This window comes from Bombina bombina, chromosome 7 (assembly GCF_027579735.1).
Source record: "Bombina bombina isolate aBomBom1 chromosome 7, aBomBom1.pri, whole genome shotgun sequence".
Taxonomy (NCBI): domain Eukaryota; kingdom Metazoa; phylum Chordata; class Amphibia; order Anura; family Bombinatoridae; genus Bombina; species Bombina bombina.
Window position 1 is genome coordinate 425,955,912 of NC_069505.1, and position 18,691 is coordinate 425,974,602.

Here is an 18,691-nt window from a genome sequence, read left to right on the forward strand (position 1 = left end):
GAACATATACCTTAACTGTAGCCTGCGGATTTAACCTCTATGAAAACGGAGGTACCGCATAAAGAATAAGGTTGAGTAGAGCACAACAATAACCGTTCTAATCCCACACTTCTCTAATAAAAAGATCCCAATAGAGAAAATGGATCGTAGATACTTAGCGCACTGCCACCTTATTAACACAGCCGACAGAATCTGCAAACAAAGGAGGTTCTCATTCGGCTAAGGATACGTGACTGCATATATGTGCAAACACAAATCTTACCAAAACACATGATAGGCGGTGTGCACTTTGTGAGGTGTGAAAGAAGTCTCACTGCTGCGATTGCTATTAGCAGAGGGAGGTAAACCTGAAAGGCATAACGGCCTGAGCCCATAAACTGCACAACAACAATTACGATCAGAGCTGCGCCATAAAGTTATTAAACACACACCCACAAATAAAAGCTGAGCCCCTACAAAAAGAAGCACCTTAAAAATACATAAAGGACCATGTAGGGATAGAAGGAGGGAAAGATAATGTCGCCATGACACCCAATCCTCACACACCATAAATCCTGGGCTTGTCTGTAAAATTGTCCAGCAATGGAGCGGCAACATCCCTGTCCCTGGCAGAAAGCCAGATAGCTGCTCAGCCGCAATATATCCAAAAACAGCGTGTGTGTATATATATATATATATATATATATATATATATATATATATATATATATATATATATATATATATATATATATATATATATATATATATATATATATATATATATATATATATATATATATATATATATATATATATGAAATATACAATCCCCTTCTTAAGGTAGCAGGTCTCACTAAGTCCCTGATTATCCTAGTACTGCTCCATGCTATTTCTTATCCTGTGAAATATATATAAGAACTTATCCTCCAGGGTCTTCTGCTGTGGAGCAGTCACAGCAGCTGTAGGTCTGAAAGCCTCATCCGACCGCTAACAGGGACCTGTAGAAAAAGAAAAACAGAGTAACCAACCCTGGTTTTCTATATAGGGGTAGCATAAATGTTGGAAGGTAAGCAAAGACTACCTCGCAGTCTTCCAACTTCTAAAAGCCACCATATTACTCTTACTAAAGAGGATTACATGGACACAGATTAGCCCCAATCCTTGCTTGCAGGGACAAGTAACCATTAAAGGATTAATATCTTCAGACACCATCTTCACATAGCCTCCCGATGTATAAGGCAAAGAATTACTGGGGGCTTATGGGAAGTAGGAGTGATACTTAACAGCTCTGCTGGGGTGTTCTTTGCCTCCTCCTGGTGGCCAGGAGTTGAATTCCCACTAGTAATTAGAATGGATTTGTGGACTCTCCATGCCATTGGAAAGAAATCTTATTTTGTGCAACAAGCATTGAACAAGAGATAAAATAGGTGCAAAGTAGCTTACAAAATAAATAATGACTCTGTATGTAAAATTATCTAATGAAACCCTGTTTATGTAGTCCACTTGTGTCTCCCAATAAACTGGATAAGTGGGTAGCCTTGAGAAAGTGTTTTTTCTTATCCTCTTTAATGATCAGTTCAGTGTTTGATGACCATCCAGTGCCAGCTTTTGCTTATTGAACACACTTTCCCAGGGGTTCCCTAAGATTACTACTTTATTTACTTCTCTCTGACACTCCCAGTACATCAATACTAAAACAGTGTTTGGGATGACAACCCCACTGGTGAAGTGAAAGATATATATAGACACTTTACCTTTAGGAGACCCATGTGCACAATAAGACTATTGACAAATAAATCAGGCTGGAAACCGGAGTTGTCAAAGGCTTTCTTCATCAGGCAATCTTGTAATATAAGAAAAATAAATCAGCAAATAAGGAGGAGAGATATATATATATATATATATATATATAAAAACAGTGGTCACTTACCTGCAGTCTCCTCAACTGCTGTCTTCACTGTAATATCTTCCCTGTACACCGAAGAGATCTGGATAAATGCTCTGACCACTTTTTCAGTGTCTGTGACATCAGTCTAAAAGTCAGAGATGAGTTTATGCATGTGTTAGAGTAATTGACAGCAGAAGATGAAGTGACTGTAGTAAAGCATGACAGAGAGCTACATGAAGTTTCCTGCGTTTACAGCTATACACAACAGAGAATAGGTAACAATGAGAAAGCAGGAAGGGAGCAATGTGCTCAGACTGTACACAAAAGCAGGTGTGTTAAACTACAGAGAAATATATCTTAGCCCTGAAGCTTAAAACAGCAACTTGAAGCATTATATCAAAAATATTCTGGGGTCAAAAGCACAAACAATTTTTTTTGGACGAATCATTCTTTATCATTAAAAACAAAAATGTATGCTTACCTGATAAATTTCTTTCTTTCGGGATATGGGGAGTCCACGGCTTCATCAATTACTGTGGGGAATATTACTCCTGGCCAGCAGGAGGTGGCAAAGAGCACCACAGCAAAGCTGTTAAGTATTACGTCCCTTCCCACAACCCCAGTCATTCGACTGAAGGGAAATGAAGAAAAAACAGAATTTATGCTTACCTGATAAATTACTTTCTCTTGCGGTGTATCCAGTCCACGGATTCATCCTTACTTGTGGGATATTCTCATTCCCTACAGGAAGTGGCAAAGAGAACACACAGCAGAGCTGTCCATATAGCTCCCCCTCTGGCTCCGCCCCCCAGTCATTCGACCGACGGTTAGGAGAAAAAGGAGAAACCATAGGGTGCAGTGGTGACTGTAGTTTACACAATAAATTTTAACCTGACTTAATTGCCAGGACGGGCCGTGGACTGGATACACCGCAAGAGAAAGTAATTTATCAGGTAAGCATAAATTCTGTTTTCTCTTGCAAGGTGTATCCAGTCCACGGATTGATCCTTACTTGTGGGATACCAATACCAAAGCTTTAGGACACGGATGAAGGGAGGGAACAAGACAGGTAACCTAAATGGAAGGCACCACTGCTTGCAAAACCTTTCTCCCAAAAATAGCCTCCGAAGAAGCAAAAGTATCGAATTTGTAAAATTTGGCAAAAGTATGCAGTGAAGACCAAGTCGCTGCCTTACAAATCTGTTCAACAGAAGCCTCATTCTTGAAGGCCCAAGTGGAAGCCACAGCTCTGGTGGAATGAGCTGTAATTCGTTCAGGAGGCTGCTGCCCAGCCGTCTCATAAGCCAATCGGATGATGCTTTTCAACCAGAAGGAAAGAGAGGTAGCCGTCGCTTTTTGACCTCTCCTCTTACCAGAATAGACAACAAACAAAGATGATGTTTGTCTGAAATCCTTAGTTGCTTGTAAATAGAATTTCAAAGCACGAACCACATCAAGATTGTGTAAAAGCCGTTCCTTCTTAGAAGCTGGATTAGGACACAAGGAAGGAACAACGATTTCCTGGTTAATGTTCTTATTAGAAACAACTTTAGGAAGAAAACCAAGTTTGGTACGCAAAACTACCTTATCTGCATGGAACACCAGATATAGGGTGAATTACACTGCAAAGCAGACAATTCTGAAACTCTTCGAGCAGAAGATATAGCTACCAAAAACAAAACTTTCCAAGATAATAACTTAATATCTATGGAATGTAAAGGTTCAAACGGAACCCCTTGAAGAACTGAAAGAACTAAATTTAGACTCCATGGAGGAGCCACAGGTTTATAGACAGGCTTGATTCTGACTAACGCCTGTACAAACGCTTGAACATCTGGTACTTCTGCCAGACGCTTGTGTAAAAGGATCGACAGAGCGAATATCTGCCCCTTTAAGGAACTAGCTGATAAACCTTTCTCCAATCCGTCTTGGAGAAAAGACAATATCCTTGGAATCCTAATCTTACTCCACGAGTAACCCTTGGATTCACACCAACAAAGATATTTCCGCCATATCTTATGGTAAATTTTCCTGGTGACAGGTTTTCTAGCTTGGATCAGAGTATCTATGACTGATTCAGAGAACCCACGCTTGGATAGAATTAAGCGTTAAATCTCCAAGCAGTCAGCTGCAGAGAAACTAGATTTGGATGCTTGAATGGACCCTGTATTAGAAGATCCTGCCTCATTGGCAGTGTCCATGGTGGAACAGATGACATGTCCACTAGATCTGCATATCAAGTCCTGCGTGGCCACGCAGGCGCTATCAGAATTACCGAGGCCTTCTCCTGTTTGATTCTGGCTATCAGCCGAGGAAGAAGGGGAAATGGTGGAAAGACATAGGCCAGATTGAAGGACCAAGGCGCTACTAGAGCATCTATCAATGCCGCCTTGGGATCCCTGGACCCGTAAAGAGGAAGTTTGGTGTTCTGACGGGACGCCATCAGATCCAACTCTGGAATGCCCAAAAGCTGAGTCAGCTGAGCAAATACCTCCGGGTGGAGTTCCCACTCCCCCGGGTGAAAAGTCTGACGACTTAGGAAATCCGCTTCCCAGTTGTCTACTCCTGGGATGTGAATTGCAGATAGGTGGCAAGAGTGATCCTCCACCCACCTGATTATCTTGGTTACTTCCTTCATCGCTAAGGAACTCTTTGTTCCTCCCTGATAATTGATGTATGCTACAGTCGTGATGTTGTCCGACTGAAATCTGATGAACTTGGCCGCCGCTAGCTGAGGCCATACCTGGAGCGTATTGAATATCGCTCTCAGTTCCAAAATGTTTATCGGGAGAAGAGACTCTTCCCGAGACGATAGGCCCTGAGCTTTCAAGGAGCCCCAGACCGCGCCCCAGCCTAACAGACTGGCGTCGTTCGTTACGATGATCCACTCCGGTCTGCAGAAGCACATTCCCTGAGACAGGTGATCCTGAGACAACCACCAGAGAAGAGAATCTCTGGTTTTCTGGTCCAGTTAGATTTGAGGAGACAAATCTGCATAATCCCCATTCCACTGTTTGAGCATGCACAATTGCAGTGGCCTGAGATGAATTTGAGCAAAAGGGAGTACGTCCATTGCTGCTACCATTAATCCGATTACCTCCATGCACTGAGCTACAGATGGCCGAGGAATGGAATAAAGAGATCGGCAAGTGCTTAGAAGCTTTAACCTTCTGACCTCCGTCAGAAATATTTTCATTTCTACCGAGTCTATTAATGTTCCCAGGAAGGGAACCCTTATGAGCGGGAACAGAGAACTTTTTTCGGTGTTCACCTTCCACCCGTGAGACCTTAGAAAGGCCAGAACAATATCCGTATGAGCCTTGGCTCTGAGAAAAGACGACACCTGTATTAAGATGTCGTCCAGATAGGGTGCTACTGCAATGCCCCGCGGTCTTAGTACCACTAGAAGGGACCCTAGCACCTTTGTGAAAATTCTGGGAGCGGTGGCCAACCCGAAGGGAAGGGCCACGAACTGGTAATGCTTGTCCAGAAAAGCGAACCTTAGGAACTGATGGTGATCTTTGTGGATAGGAATATGAAGGTACGCATCCTTTAGATCCACGGTAGTCATATATTGACCTTCCTGGATCATCGGTAAGATTAACCGAATGGTCTCCATCTTGAAGGATGGAACTCTGAGGAATTTGTTTAGAATTTTTAGATCCAGGATTGGTCTGAAAGTTCCTTCCTTTTTGGGAACCACAAACAGGTTTGAGTAAAAACCCAGTCCTTGTTCTGTAATTGGCACTGGATATATCACTCCCATCTTGAGTAGATCTTCTACACAGCGTAAGAACGCCTCTTTCTTTGTCTGGTCTGTAGACAGACGAGAAATGTGGAACCTTCCCCTTGGAGAAGAGTCCCTGAATTCTAGAAGATATCCCTGAGCAACTATCTTTAATGCCCAGGGATCGGGCAGAGAGAGTCTGCCCCCTACCAGATCCGGTCCCGGATCGGGGGCTACCCCTTCATGCTGTCTTAGTAGCAGCTGCAGGCTTCTTGGCCTGTTTACCCTTGTTCCAGCCCTACCAGGTTGCCTTGGGCTTCCAGGTTGCCTTGGGCTGTGGAGAGTTACCCTCTTGCTTTGCGGTCGCAGAGGTTGAAGCAGGACCGCTCCTGAAGTTGCGAAAGGAACGAAAATTAGCCTTGTTTTTAGCCTTAAAAGGCCTATCTTGCGGGAGGGCATGGCCCTTTCCCCCAGTGATATCCGAAATAATCTCTTTCAACTTGGGCCCGAAAAGGGTCTTTCCCTTGAAAGGAATATTCAGTAACTTTGTCTTAGACGACACATCGGCCGACCATGATTTAAGCCAAAGCGCTCTGCGCGCCATGATGGCAAAACCAGAATTTTTCGCCGCTAACTTAGCTAATTGCAAAGCGGCATCTGTGATAAAAGAATTAGCCAGCTTTAGAGCCTTAATTCTATCCATAATTTCGTCATATGAAGTCTCACTCCAAAAGTAATAAAAACTTGTATAATGATTATATTTGCACAATAAAATAATCGATTGCCCTTTAACAGTGTCCACCAGTCTTTGAGCCCTGTTAATTAAGCCTTCCTTCTATACTGAGTCTCAGAATATGGCTTACCTTCCCCACATGGGGATGCTTGTCAGTCTTCTAGCATTACTAAGTCTTGACTAGAAAAAGATGACTGAACATACCTTGTAGCAGTTAAGCCTGCAAACTGTTCCCCCCAACTGAAGTTTTCTGTTACTCCTCAGTCCTGTGTGGGAACAGCAGTGGATTTTAGTTACAACATGCTAAAATCATTTTGCTCTCAGCAGAATTCTTCTTCACTTTCTGCTAGAGAGTAAATAGTACAAACCGGCACTATTTAAAAATAAACTTTTGATTGAAGATATAAAAACTACAAATCTAACACCACATTCACTTTACCCTCCAGTGGAGATGCTATTTGTTAGAGCGGCAAAGAGAATGACTGGGGGGCAGAGCCAGAGGGGGAGCTATATGGACAGCTCTGCTGTGTGTTCTCTTTGCCACTTCCTGTAGGGAATGAGAATATCCCACAAGTAAGGATGAATCCGTGGACTGGATACACCTTGCAAGAGAAAAGGAGTAACACAAGGTGTAGAGGTGCCTGAGGACTAGACAAAAATAACTGCTTAAAAACAGAATTTATGTTTACCTGATAAATTACTTTCTCCAACGGTGTGTCCGGTCCACGGCGTCATCCTTACTTGTGGGATATTCTCTTCCCCAACAGGAAATGGCAAAGAGCCCAGCAAAGCTGGTCACATGATCCCTCCTAGGCTCCGCCTTCCCCAGTCATTCGACCGACGTAAAGGAGGAATATTTGCATAGGAGAAATCATATGATACCGTGGTGACTGTAGTTAAAGAAAATAAATTATCAGACCTGATTAAAAAACCAGGGCGGGCCGTGGACCGGACACACCGTTGGAGAAAGTAATTTATCAGGTAAACATAAATTCTGTTTTCTCCAACATAGGTGTGTCCGGTCCACGGCGTCATCCTTACTTGTGGGAACCAATACCAAAGCTTTAGGACACGGATGATGGGAGGGAGCAAATCAGGTCACCTAGATGGAAGGCACCACGGCTTGCAAAACCTTTCTCCCAAAAATAGCCTCAGAAGAAGCAAAAGTATCAAATTTGTAAAATTTAGTAAAAGTGTGCAGTGAAGACCAAGTCGCTGCCTTACATATCTGATCAACAGAAGCCTCGTTCTTGAAGGCCCATGTGGAAGCCACGGCCCTAGTGGAATGAGCTGTGATTCTTTCAGGAGGCTGCCGTCCGGCAGTCTCATAAGCCAATCTAATGATGCTTTTAAGCCAAAAAGAGAGAGAGAGAGGTAGAAGTTGCTTTTTGACCTCTCCTTTTACCAGAATAAACAACAAACAAGGAAGATGTTTGTCTGAAATCCTTTGTAGCATCTAAATAGAATTTTAGAGCACGAACTACATCCAAATTGTGCAACAAACGTAAAAGTTTTTTCAGCAGTTGAGGCCGGGTTTGAACTCACAACCTTTGGGTTAAGAGGCATTAGACTTAAGCACTATGCCACAGCAACCCCATCCAAAAAACTCTAAAAAGCCATCTCCGTGGAGATGTTGCCTGTACAACGGCAAAGAGAATGACTGGGGAAGGCGGAGCCTAGGAGGGATCATGTGACCAGCTTTGCTGGGCTCTTTGCCATTTCCTGTTGGGGAAGAGAATATCCCACAAGTAAGGATGACGCCGTGGACCGGACACACCTATGTTGGAGAAATAAAGGGCGGGGCCGTGGACTCACCATATCCGTAAAGAACGAAATTTATCAGGGAAGCATAAATTTTCTTTTCTTTCCTAAGATAAGGTGAGTCCATGGCTTCAGCAATTACTGTTGGAAACCAATACCCAAGACAGGTAGACCTAAACAGAAGAACATTTCTCCCAAAAGAGGCCTTAGTCAAGGCAAAAATCAAATTCATAATTTTTGGAAAAAGTATGCAGAGAAGACCAAGTTGCAAGCCTTGCAAATTTGTCCCACAGAAGCTTCGTTTTTGAAAGCCCAAGAAGAGTAAACAGCTCTCGTGGAATGAGACGTAATACTCTCAGGAGGGTGCTGTCCAGCAGTCTCAAAAACCAAACGAATTATACTTCTCATCCAGAGAAAAACAAAGTAGCAGCATTAGCTTCCTGACCTTTACGTTTCCCAGAGAAACAAACCGGGCAGAAGACTGGCAAAAATCTTTAGTCGCCTATAGATAGAATTCAAGAGCACGCACAACATCCTAGTTGTGCAACAAATGTTCCTTATGAGAAGGATTAGGACACAATGAAGGCACAACAAATTTCCTGATTAATATTTCTATCCGAAACAACTTTAGGAAGGAGATCTAACCAGTAAGAAGAACCACCTTATCTACATGAAACATAAGGTAAGGTGAATCGCACTGCAAAGCTTAGAGTTCAGAGACTGAGCAGAAGAGATAGCAATAAGAAACAAAACCTTCCAAGATAACAACTTAATATATATGGAATGTAAAGGCTCAAACGGAGCCAGCTGCTAAACTTTAAGAACAAGGTTAAGGCTCCAAGGAGGAGGAACAGACTTAAACACAGGCCTGATTCTGACCAATGCCTGACAAAAAGATTGCACATCTGGAACGTCCGCCAGATGCTTATGTAGCAAAATAGATAATGCAGAAATCTGACCCCTCAGGGTACTGAATGACAAACCCATCTCCAGACCTTCCTAGAGAAAGGACAAAATCCTAGAAATCCTGACCCTACTCTAAGAGTAGCCCCTGGATTAACACCAATAAAGATATTACGCCATATCTTATGGTAGATTTTTCTAGAAACAGGCTTTCGAGCCTGAATCATGGTCTCAATGACCGACTCAGTAAAACTATGCGTACAATCTCCAAGCAGTCAGCTTCAGGGAACGAAATTTGGATGAATGAACGGACCCTAAATCAGAAGGTCCTTCCTCAGAGGCAGTCTCCAAGATGGGGGAAGACGACATCTCCACTAGTTCTGCGTACCAGATCCTGCGAGGCCTTGCAGGGGCTATTAGAATCACAAACGCTCTCTCCTGTTTGATACGAGCAATGACTTGTGAAAGGAGATCAAAGCGGAGGAAACGGGTATGCCAGCTTGAAATCCCAAGGGACCGCCAGAGCATCTATCAGAGCGGCCTGTGGATCCCTTGACCTTGAACCGTACCTTGGAAGCTTGGCATTCTGCCGAGATGCCCTCAGATCCAACTCCGGCACCCCCCATTTGAGGGTTAAGCTGGAGAATACCTCCGGATGGAGTTCCCACTCCCTGGGATTAAAAGTCTGTCTGCTTCCGCCCACTGAACAATCCAAGTCACCTCCTCAATGGCTAAGAAACTAAAAGTTCCTGCCTGGGGTTAATGTAAGTAATTGAAGTGATCTTGTCCGACTGGAACCAAGCTAAGGACAACCGAGTCCAAGCTATCAGAGCATTGTAAATCACTCTCAGCTCCAAGATGTTAGAGAGGAGAGCAGACACACGGGTCCCAGGCGGCTTCCCAGTCCAGCGGGTTGGCATCTGTGGTCACATCACCAAGGAATGTCTCCAGAAGCACGAGCCCTGAGACGGATGCTCCTGAAAAAAACACCACGGGAGAGAGTCTCTTGTCGACTGATCTAGCTCACCCAGTATGAAAGGAAGCCACTCCTTACAGAGACCTTTGGAAAAAACATAATTTTTGTAAGAACTTACCTGATAAATTCATTTCTTTCATATTGGCAAGAGTCCATGAGCTAGTGACATATGGGCTATACAATCCTACCAGGAGGGGCAAAGTTTCCCAAACCTCAAAATGCCTATAAATACACCCCTCACCACACCCACAATTCAGTTTAACGAATAGCCAAGCAGTGGGGTGATAAAGAAAGGAGTAGAAAGCATCAAAGGAAATTTGGAAATAATTGTGCTTTATACAAAAAATCATAACCACCATAAAAAGGGTGGGCCTCATGGACTCTTGCCAATATGAAAGAAATGAATTTATCAGGTAAGTTCCTACATAAATTATGTTTTCTTTCATGCAATTGGCAAGAGTCCATGAGCTAGTGACATATGGGATATCAATACCCAAGATGTGGACCTCCACTCAAGAGTCACTAGAGAGGGAGGGAATAAAATAAAAACAGCCATATACCACTGAAAAAAATAGTCCACAACCCCAAAAAATAAGTTTATTTTCATTTGAAAGAAAAAAACTTAAATCAAAAGCAGAAGAATCAAACTGAAACAGCTGCCTGAAGAACTTTGCTACCAAAAACTGCTTCCGAAGAAGCAAATACATCAAAATGGTAGAATTTAGTAAATGTATGCAAAGAGGACCAAGTTGCTGCTTTGCAAATCTGATCAACTGAAGCTTCATTCTTAAAAGCCCACGAAGTGGAGACTGATCTAGTAGAATGAGCTGTAATTCTCTGAGGCGGGGCTTGACCCGACTCCAAATAAGCTAGATGAATCAAAAACTTTAACCAAGAGGCCAATGAAATACCAGAGGCCTTCTGACCTTTCCTAGGACCAGAAAATATAACAAATAGACTAAAAGTCTTCCTGAAATCTTTAGCAGCTTCAACATAATATTTCAAAGCTCTCACCACATCCAAAGAATGTAAGGATCTTTCCAAAGGATTCTTAGGATTAGGACACAAGGAAGGGACAACAATTTCTCTACTAATGTTGTTGGAATTCACAACCTTAGGTAAAAATTCAAAGTCTGCAAAACCGCCTTATCCTGATGAAAAATCAGAAAAAGGAGATTCACAAGAAAGAGCAGATAGCTCAAACTCTTCTAGCAGAAGAGATAGCCAAAAGGAACAACACTTTCCAAGAAAGTAGTTTAAAGGGACAGTTTACTCAAAAATTTTCTCCCCTTTAATTTGTTCCCAATGATCCACTTTACCTGCTGGAGTGTATTAAATTGTTTACAAGTAGCTCCTTTACCCTTATATTGGCATTTGAAATTGTTAATTTAGCATGTGGTATCCCCACCTATTCTGAAAGTTTGTGGCCGCGCGTACCAGCTATAGATAAGCTTTGTAAACACAGCCAGCAGAAGAAATTACACTCCCAGTCGGATATAGCAGAGATAAGGTAATACAATGTTGATTTTCCATTGTTCTCTCAAAGTACTGGTGATTGTTTTAAGGACAGATATAAGATAAAGAAGCAGGTATATGTGCACAATGTGATACAGTAATGAGATCTGATTATACCTACAAGCTCAACCCATTTTATTAGGTTGTGGCTTCAAAACACAAAATCAGAGCTTTAATATACACAAATAAGCCTTAAAAAGCTAATTTTCATACATTTTTTACTCTGCAGTTGGTAAAAAAAAACAATTGTAAACACATTAAGGGAAAAACTATTTTACAGTATACTGTCCCTTTAATGCCCAAAGAATGCATAGGCTCAAATGGAGGAGCCTGTAAAGCCTTCAGAACCAAATTAAGACTCCAAGGAGGAGAAATTGAATTAATGACAGGCTTAATACGAACTAAAGCCTGTACAAAACAGTGTATATCAGGAAGTATAGCAATCTTTCTGTGAAATAAAACAGAAAGAGCGGAGATTTGTCCTTTCAAGGAACTTGCAGACAAAACCTTATCCAAACCATCCTGAAGAAACTGTAAAATTCTAGGAATTCTAAAAGAATGCCAATTAAATTTATGAGACGAACACCATGACATTTAAGTCTTCCAAACTCTATAATAAATCTTTCAAGAGACAGATTTACGAGCTTGTAACATAGTATTAATCACTGAGTCAGAGAATCCTCTATGACTTAGAACTAAGCGTTCAATTTCCATACCTTGAGAAAGAGAGAACACAGAGGCGCCAAACATGGCCTAGTATAGCCAGATACCAGATATAACACTTCACAGGGTAACAATTGAATACTCACAAAAGAGATGCACCCATTGGTGCTATTGAAGCAGACTGGAACCTCTCAGTGGTCCAGCTCACTGATGTAATTCACGTGTCAGTTGTAGTCCTTGATGCTGGTGATTATCAGGTTCCTGAGTGAACACAAAAGAAGCAAACAATAGCCCAGTAATGTTTATAAAATGAGTGGTAATCTGAGCAATCCTACTTACAAGATCCAAAGCACCTGCAGGTGCATATACTGCAAACTGGAACCAAACAGTCGCCCAGTAGACTGATCCCTCCAGGTGATAGCAGAATAACTCGCTGGTGCCACTCAAAAGTTTTAGCAGCATGCGAATAGTATATAAAAGATGTCCAAAAAGCAAGTGTATTACTGTAAAAATCTTTATTAAAATGTGACGCGTTTCTCAGCTAAAACAAGCTGTTTCATCAGGCTAAAAAATTATAAAAACACATACAGATTACACTTGCTTTATACAAAAACACACCTACTAATTGGCCAATCAGATTGCTCTAACCTTGATAGTCATTAAGTGTTAGCACCTGTCTGCTAGAAAGTTGGTATGGCAACCAACACCCAAACACAATTTAGTGCAAAAACCAAACTTCAGCAGACCATACTCAAGGCAGATTAACCGTTTGTGTAAAAATCAGATCATCATTGTGTATTGATAATAATAGACATAAGCCTAACACTGCTATGAACAGGACCCATATTCCCTGTAAAATTATACTTCATAAAATATAAATAAACAAACTGAAACATATACTGGTATATTTTCTAATCCTATTCAATTTACATACAACATACTCTATATATTGTCAAATATGTCTTATGATTTCGGCCTTACCTTACTCTTATAAAATGTTAAATTAAATATGCAACTTGATATAAAGTTAATAGCAGGCAAAGCGATACTGTCAAACTTAGAGTCATACTAATGTTGCAAACCCAAGTGTCCGTTGATTGGACATCTACTTCCTGGTGTCAAATTGCACAATAGCTGAAAAAATAAATTTATAAAAAGGTGAATTGTGTTTAACGAACATCTAGTTAGACTTTAATAGGTGTATATTTAGCTGTCCCTGGATATAGGGCTAGCATATATGCGATCATTGTGGGTCATTATGTTTCCCACTGGTCCGGTTACTTATCGGTGTTTGACCGGGGTTATCGTTGTAGACTGTACATTTGGATGTAAACTAATTGTTTAACGTAAAATCCTACACCAATGACTGCATTGGTAAGAGTAGATGGGTGTGAACTATTCCTATAGCGTATAGGCTTGTACCAAAGATTGCTTGGGCGTGTGCAGATGGGATTGGCTACCCTGACAACGTCAGCATACTGTGTGTCATGCGTCCAACAAACTTGCGTATGGAAAAGTCAGCCCACGCAAAATTCGTAGGTGACAATTCAAGTAACATATGCGATCCTATTTATTTGGCAGGGGATATTAAATCCAATGTGTGTCTGGGATGTCTGCACTAATAGACAGAGCGTTATGTCACATCTCTGTGCGCTGAAAATAAATACAACTGTATAAGGCATCTTGTAAGCACTCAGCTGTCATCAGTACATATAATAAATAATATGTTATGTCGAATTTCTCCATACTTGAGGTGTAAACATAGATAATAGGTAACAATTCATCTTAACATTGTATAATACATTTAGTATTATACAATGTTAAGATGAATTCTTACCTATTATCAATTTGTAGTATTCGAAAGTCGTTGTGGCTCACGTCACACACACACCTCTCCTATTGGACGAATGTGAATGGCCGGGAACCAATCCTTGTATGGCCCTTTGATTGGCTCCCTATAGGGGTGTGTGAGTGAGGCCAGCATTGGATAGGCTATCAAACACTATAAGTAGAGCAAGTTGTGAGATAGGCATTATCAGCCTGATGAAACGACCCGTAGGTCGAGAAACGCGTTGCTGTTTGCCATTTGTTTTTAAATATAACTCAATAAACACGAGTTTTTTATCCATACCACTTCTTGCTCTTCATTATTCGGATCCATTATCCTGATTGGTTGGCCGACCTGCCTGTCCACACGTGAAGCCTGGTATTGGCTACTCCCGGAACAACTCTGACGTCCAACGTTGATTCTGTGTGGCCGTGGATTGGCTGAACGGGCCCCGTGACCTGACGTCTCCATGCACTGTTGTGCTTGTCTATCGGGCGACCAAAAGTCCTGATCCGCTCCACTAGGCATTATCATATGCCGCTATCCTTGTGAGTATATCCCATTACGGGCTGTCTCATTGTCTGTCTTATCTGGTTGTTACGATACTGTCCCATGAGGCGCCTCTTTCTTTCTCTCTGATTTACAGGCATCTCTCATTTTCAGTGTTATTTCTGATCACTCTTTGGTATTGTGCTTTTGGGATGTTCTTGATTACACTGGGTTGATGGCAACTACGAGCATGTAGAATTGAATTTCGATCAGTTGTCATCCTATATAGGGTAGTTCCCAACTTGGTGCCATTCTTGAAAACCCGAACATCTAAATAATCTACGACCTCATTGCTCATTCCAGCGTGTCTAGGATCCTGGTTTGATCTAGACACTATGGGTGCTAACCAATTATGTATTTTATTATTTATTTCTATCTATTCTCACTCTGGTATGTTTGTGTTTGTTTATTATTTTGATTAAAACTGGTTAGCCGCATCACAGATTTGTGAGGAGTATTTAAGGTGATGGGCTGCGACCCATGATGATTTTGATGGTTAGACAGGGTGATGCCAAGTAAGTTGGTGGCATGGATTGGGCTTTAAGTGATGGCCTATGTTAGTTTTGTTTTGATTTAATATATGCACATTCGTGTTTTGGGTTCTGTGTTTGGGAATTACACATTATATGTTTTGATTTATTTCACATATTAAATCATTGTAATGACTACCCAGTTATTTAGTGAGTATGATTAGGATAATTATTATTATTATTTATGCTTTTGTTTCTTTCAAACATAATATGATCAGTATTATAGATAAATAATTATGGTTATGCGGCATCTTTAGACTGACAGAGGCAGACAGTGCTGTCCATAAATATGTATACTACGTGCGAGCATATGGGCGTGCATTAACACTTGGCATCACATGATTGGTTGCACAGGGGTGTGTGGCTCCACACTGCAACACCATAGGATAGTGACGCGTGACTATAGCAGCTTGTCAACAATGCGCGTGATTGGTGTATCGGTGGTGTGTGGCTCCACACTGACATACCATTGGCTAGTGACGCGCATAGGAGAATACACACTTGCCGGACATGGATTTTGACAGGTTGATTGCGATTCTCTCTGTGATGACAATACTTTGCAGTCTTTTGGCGAAGTATAACATATGTGCGCTCCCATTGATTAGGAGGATATCACTTTAGGTTTCTAATGTGTGCTCCCAGGGATCTGGATGACATTGTTTTATATTTCCATAGGTGACCGGCCGTTTTATGACACTGTGTGGGGACATATATGAGACCCCTTTGTTTAGCTAATATCTAGAGCGAGGGATATAGTCTGATTGACACAGATGTTTTGATGGAGTCAGTCTATGTGACACGGACAATTCTGGAGGTGGAGTTGGATGAATTATGACTCATTTTACTTTCCGGCTGACAATGTGTGTGATTGGTTGCTCGAGTTTGAACCTTTTGTGTTGATCAATGCCATTGGTTAGGTGTATCATGTAATATTCTTGCCATACGAGCCTCACTCAACATTTTTATTGACACCTTTTGTTGTCTTCATATGCTTATTCACTAGTTGCTGACCCAGTACTTTGTTTTTAATACACTTTAGTTCACTTTCAATCATTTAGACGAATATGCACGTTTGATGGACAGTTTTTTACCCTATCAATTTATTTGACCTTTGGTCCCTAACCTATCAGGAGACTTGTTTCTCCAGTCTTCACACGCAGATCACAGTGATTGGTTTTTTCACAGAGGGGAGGGTTTTATTCACCTTTAAAAGTTTGACATTTTGTATTGTTGTTTGTCAGAGGAAGGGACTATTTTTGTCCGGAAACGTCACCAATAAAATTGTTTAATACACAGACGACTGAAGTCCAGTGAGTGCTTAACTTTTCTGAAACTATTGCAATACCTTATAGCACCCTGGCGGTTGATGACAGATGGTGAGAGTGCACACACTCACAACAAAAAATCATATCTATATATATCTATATATATATATATATATCTATCTATCTATCTCTTCTCTATCTTCTTTAATCCAAGATTAGTTTCAGGAGTCATTCTATTGATTGGATTTTGACATTTAATTATTAGTTCATTAACAGAGTATCAACTGCACAGCAGCTTAAATGGACAGTATACACTAATTTTCATATAACTGCATGCAATAGACGCTACTATAAACAATAAGATGTACAGATACTGATATAAAAAAACAGAATTTATGCTTACCTGATAAATTACTTTCTCTTGCGGTGTATCCAGTCCACGGATTCATCCTTACTTGTGGGATATTCTCATTCCCAATAGGAAGTGGCAAAGAGAGCACACAGCAGAGCTGTCCATATAGCTCCCCCTCTGGCTCCGCCCCCCAGTCATTCGACCGACGGTTAGGAGAAAAACATAATTTATGTAAGAACTTACCTGATAAATTCATTTCTTTCATATTAGCAAGAGTCCATGAGCTAGTGACGTATGGGATATACATTCCTACCAGGAGGGGCAAAGTTTCCCAAACCTTAAAATGCCTATAAATACACCCCTCACCACACCCACAAATCAGTTTAACGAATAGCCAAGAAGTGGGGTGATAAGAAAAAAGTGCGAAAGCATATAAAATAAGGAATTGGAATAATTGTGCTTTATACAAAAAAATCATAACCACCACAAAAAAGGGTGGGCCTCATGGACTCTTGCTAATATGAAAGAAATTAATTTATCAGGTAAGTTCTTACATAAATTATGTTTTCTTTCATGTAATTAGCAAGAGTCCATGAGCTAGTGACGTATGGGATAATGACTACCCAAGATGTGGATCTTTCCACGCAAGAGTCACTAGAGAGGGAGGGATAAAATAAAGACAGCCAATTCCTGCTGAAAATAATCCACACCCAAAATAAAGTTTATTGAAAAAATGAGCAGAAGATTCAAACTGAAACCGCTGCCTGAAGTACTTTTCTACCAAAAACTGCTTCAAAAGAAGAAAACACATCAAAATGGTAGAATTTAGTAAAAGTATGCAAAGAAGACCAAGTTGCTGCTTGGCAAATCTGATCAACCGAAGCTTCATTCCTAAACGCCCAGGAAGTAGAAACTGACCTAGTAGAATGAGCTGTAATCCTTTGAGGCGGAGTTTTACCCGACTCTACATAGGCATGATGAATTAAAGATTTCAACCAAGATGCCAAAGAAATGGCAGAAGCTTTCTGGCCTTTTCTAGAACCGGAAAAGACAACAAATAGACTAGAAGTCTTTCGGAAAGACTTAGTAGCTTCAACATAATATTTCAAAGCTCTAACAACGTCCAAAGAATGCAACGATTTCTCCTTAGAATTCTTAGGATTAGGACATAATGAAGGAACCACAATTTCTCTACTAATGTTGTTGGAATTCACAACCTTAGGTAAAAATTCAAAAGAAGTTCGCAACACCGCCTTATCCTGATGAAAAATCAGAAAAGGAGACTCACAAGAAAGAGCAGATAATTCAGAGACTCTTCTGGCAGAAGAGATGGCCAAAAGGAACAAAACTTTCCAAGAAAGTAATTTAATGTCCAAAGAATGCATAGGTTCAAACGGAGGAGCTTGAAGAGCCCCCAGAACCAAATTCAAACTCCAAGGAGGAGAAATTGACTTAATGACAGGTTTTATACGAACCAAGGCTTGTACAAAACAATGAATATCAGGAAGATTAGCAATCTTTCTGTGAAAAAGAACAGAAAGAGCAGAGATTTGACCTTTCAAGGAACTTGCGGACAAACCTTTATCTAAACCATCCTGAAGAAACTGTAAAATTCTCGGAATTCTAAAAGAATGCCAGGAAAAATGATGAGAAAGACACCAAGAAATATAAGTCTTCCAGACTCTATAATATATCTCTCTAGATACAGATTTACGAGCCTGTAACATAGTATTAATCAGAGTCAGAGAAACCTCTTTGACCAAGAATCAAGCGTTCAATCTCCATACCTTTAAATTTAAGGATTTGAGATCCTGATGGAAAAAAGGACCTTGCGACAGAAGGTCTGGTCTTAACGGAAGAGTCCACGGTTGACAAGAGGCCATCCGGACAAGATCCGCATACCAAAACCTGTGAGGCCATGCTGGAGCTACCAGCAGAACAAACGAGCATTCCTTCAGAATCTTGGAGATTACTCTTGGAAGAAGAACTAGAGGCGGAAAGATATAGGCAGGATGATAC

At 41.1% G+C, this 18,691-nt stretch overlaps 1 protein-coding gene across 1 annotated transcript in view; it reads right to left on the bottom strand.

Annotated features, from left to right (window-relative positions):
• Positions 1 to 18,691, bottom strand: part of RANGAP1 (Ran GTPase activating protein 1) — a 126,302-nt gene that overhangs the window by 47,358 nt on the left and 60,253 nt on the right. Inside the window, exons 13-14 of the mRNA XM_053721293.1 lie at positions 1,913 to 2,015; positions 1,737 to 1,825 (exon numbers count right to left, since the gene is read on the bottom strand). Of these exons, the coding sequence (XP_053577268.1) occupies positions 1,737 to 1,825; positions 1,913 to 2,015 (192 nt within the window). The remainder of the gene's footprint in view (positions 1 to 1,736; positions 1,826 to 1,912; positions 2,016 to 18,691) is intronic.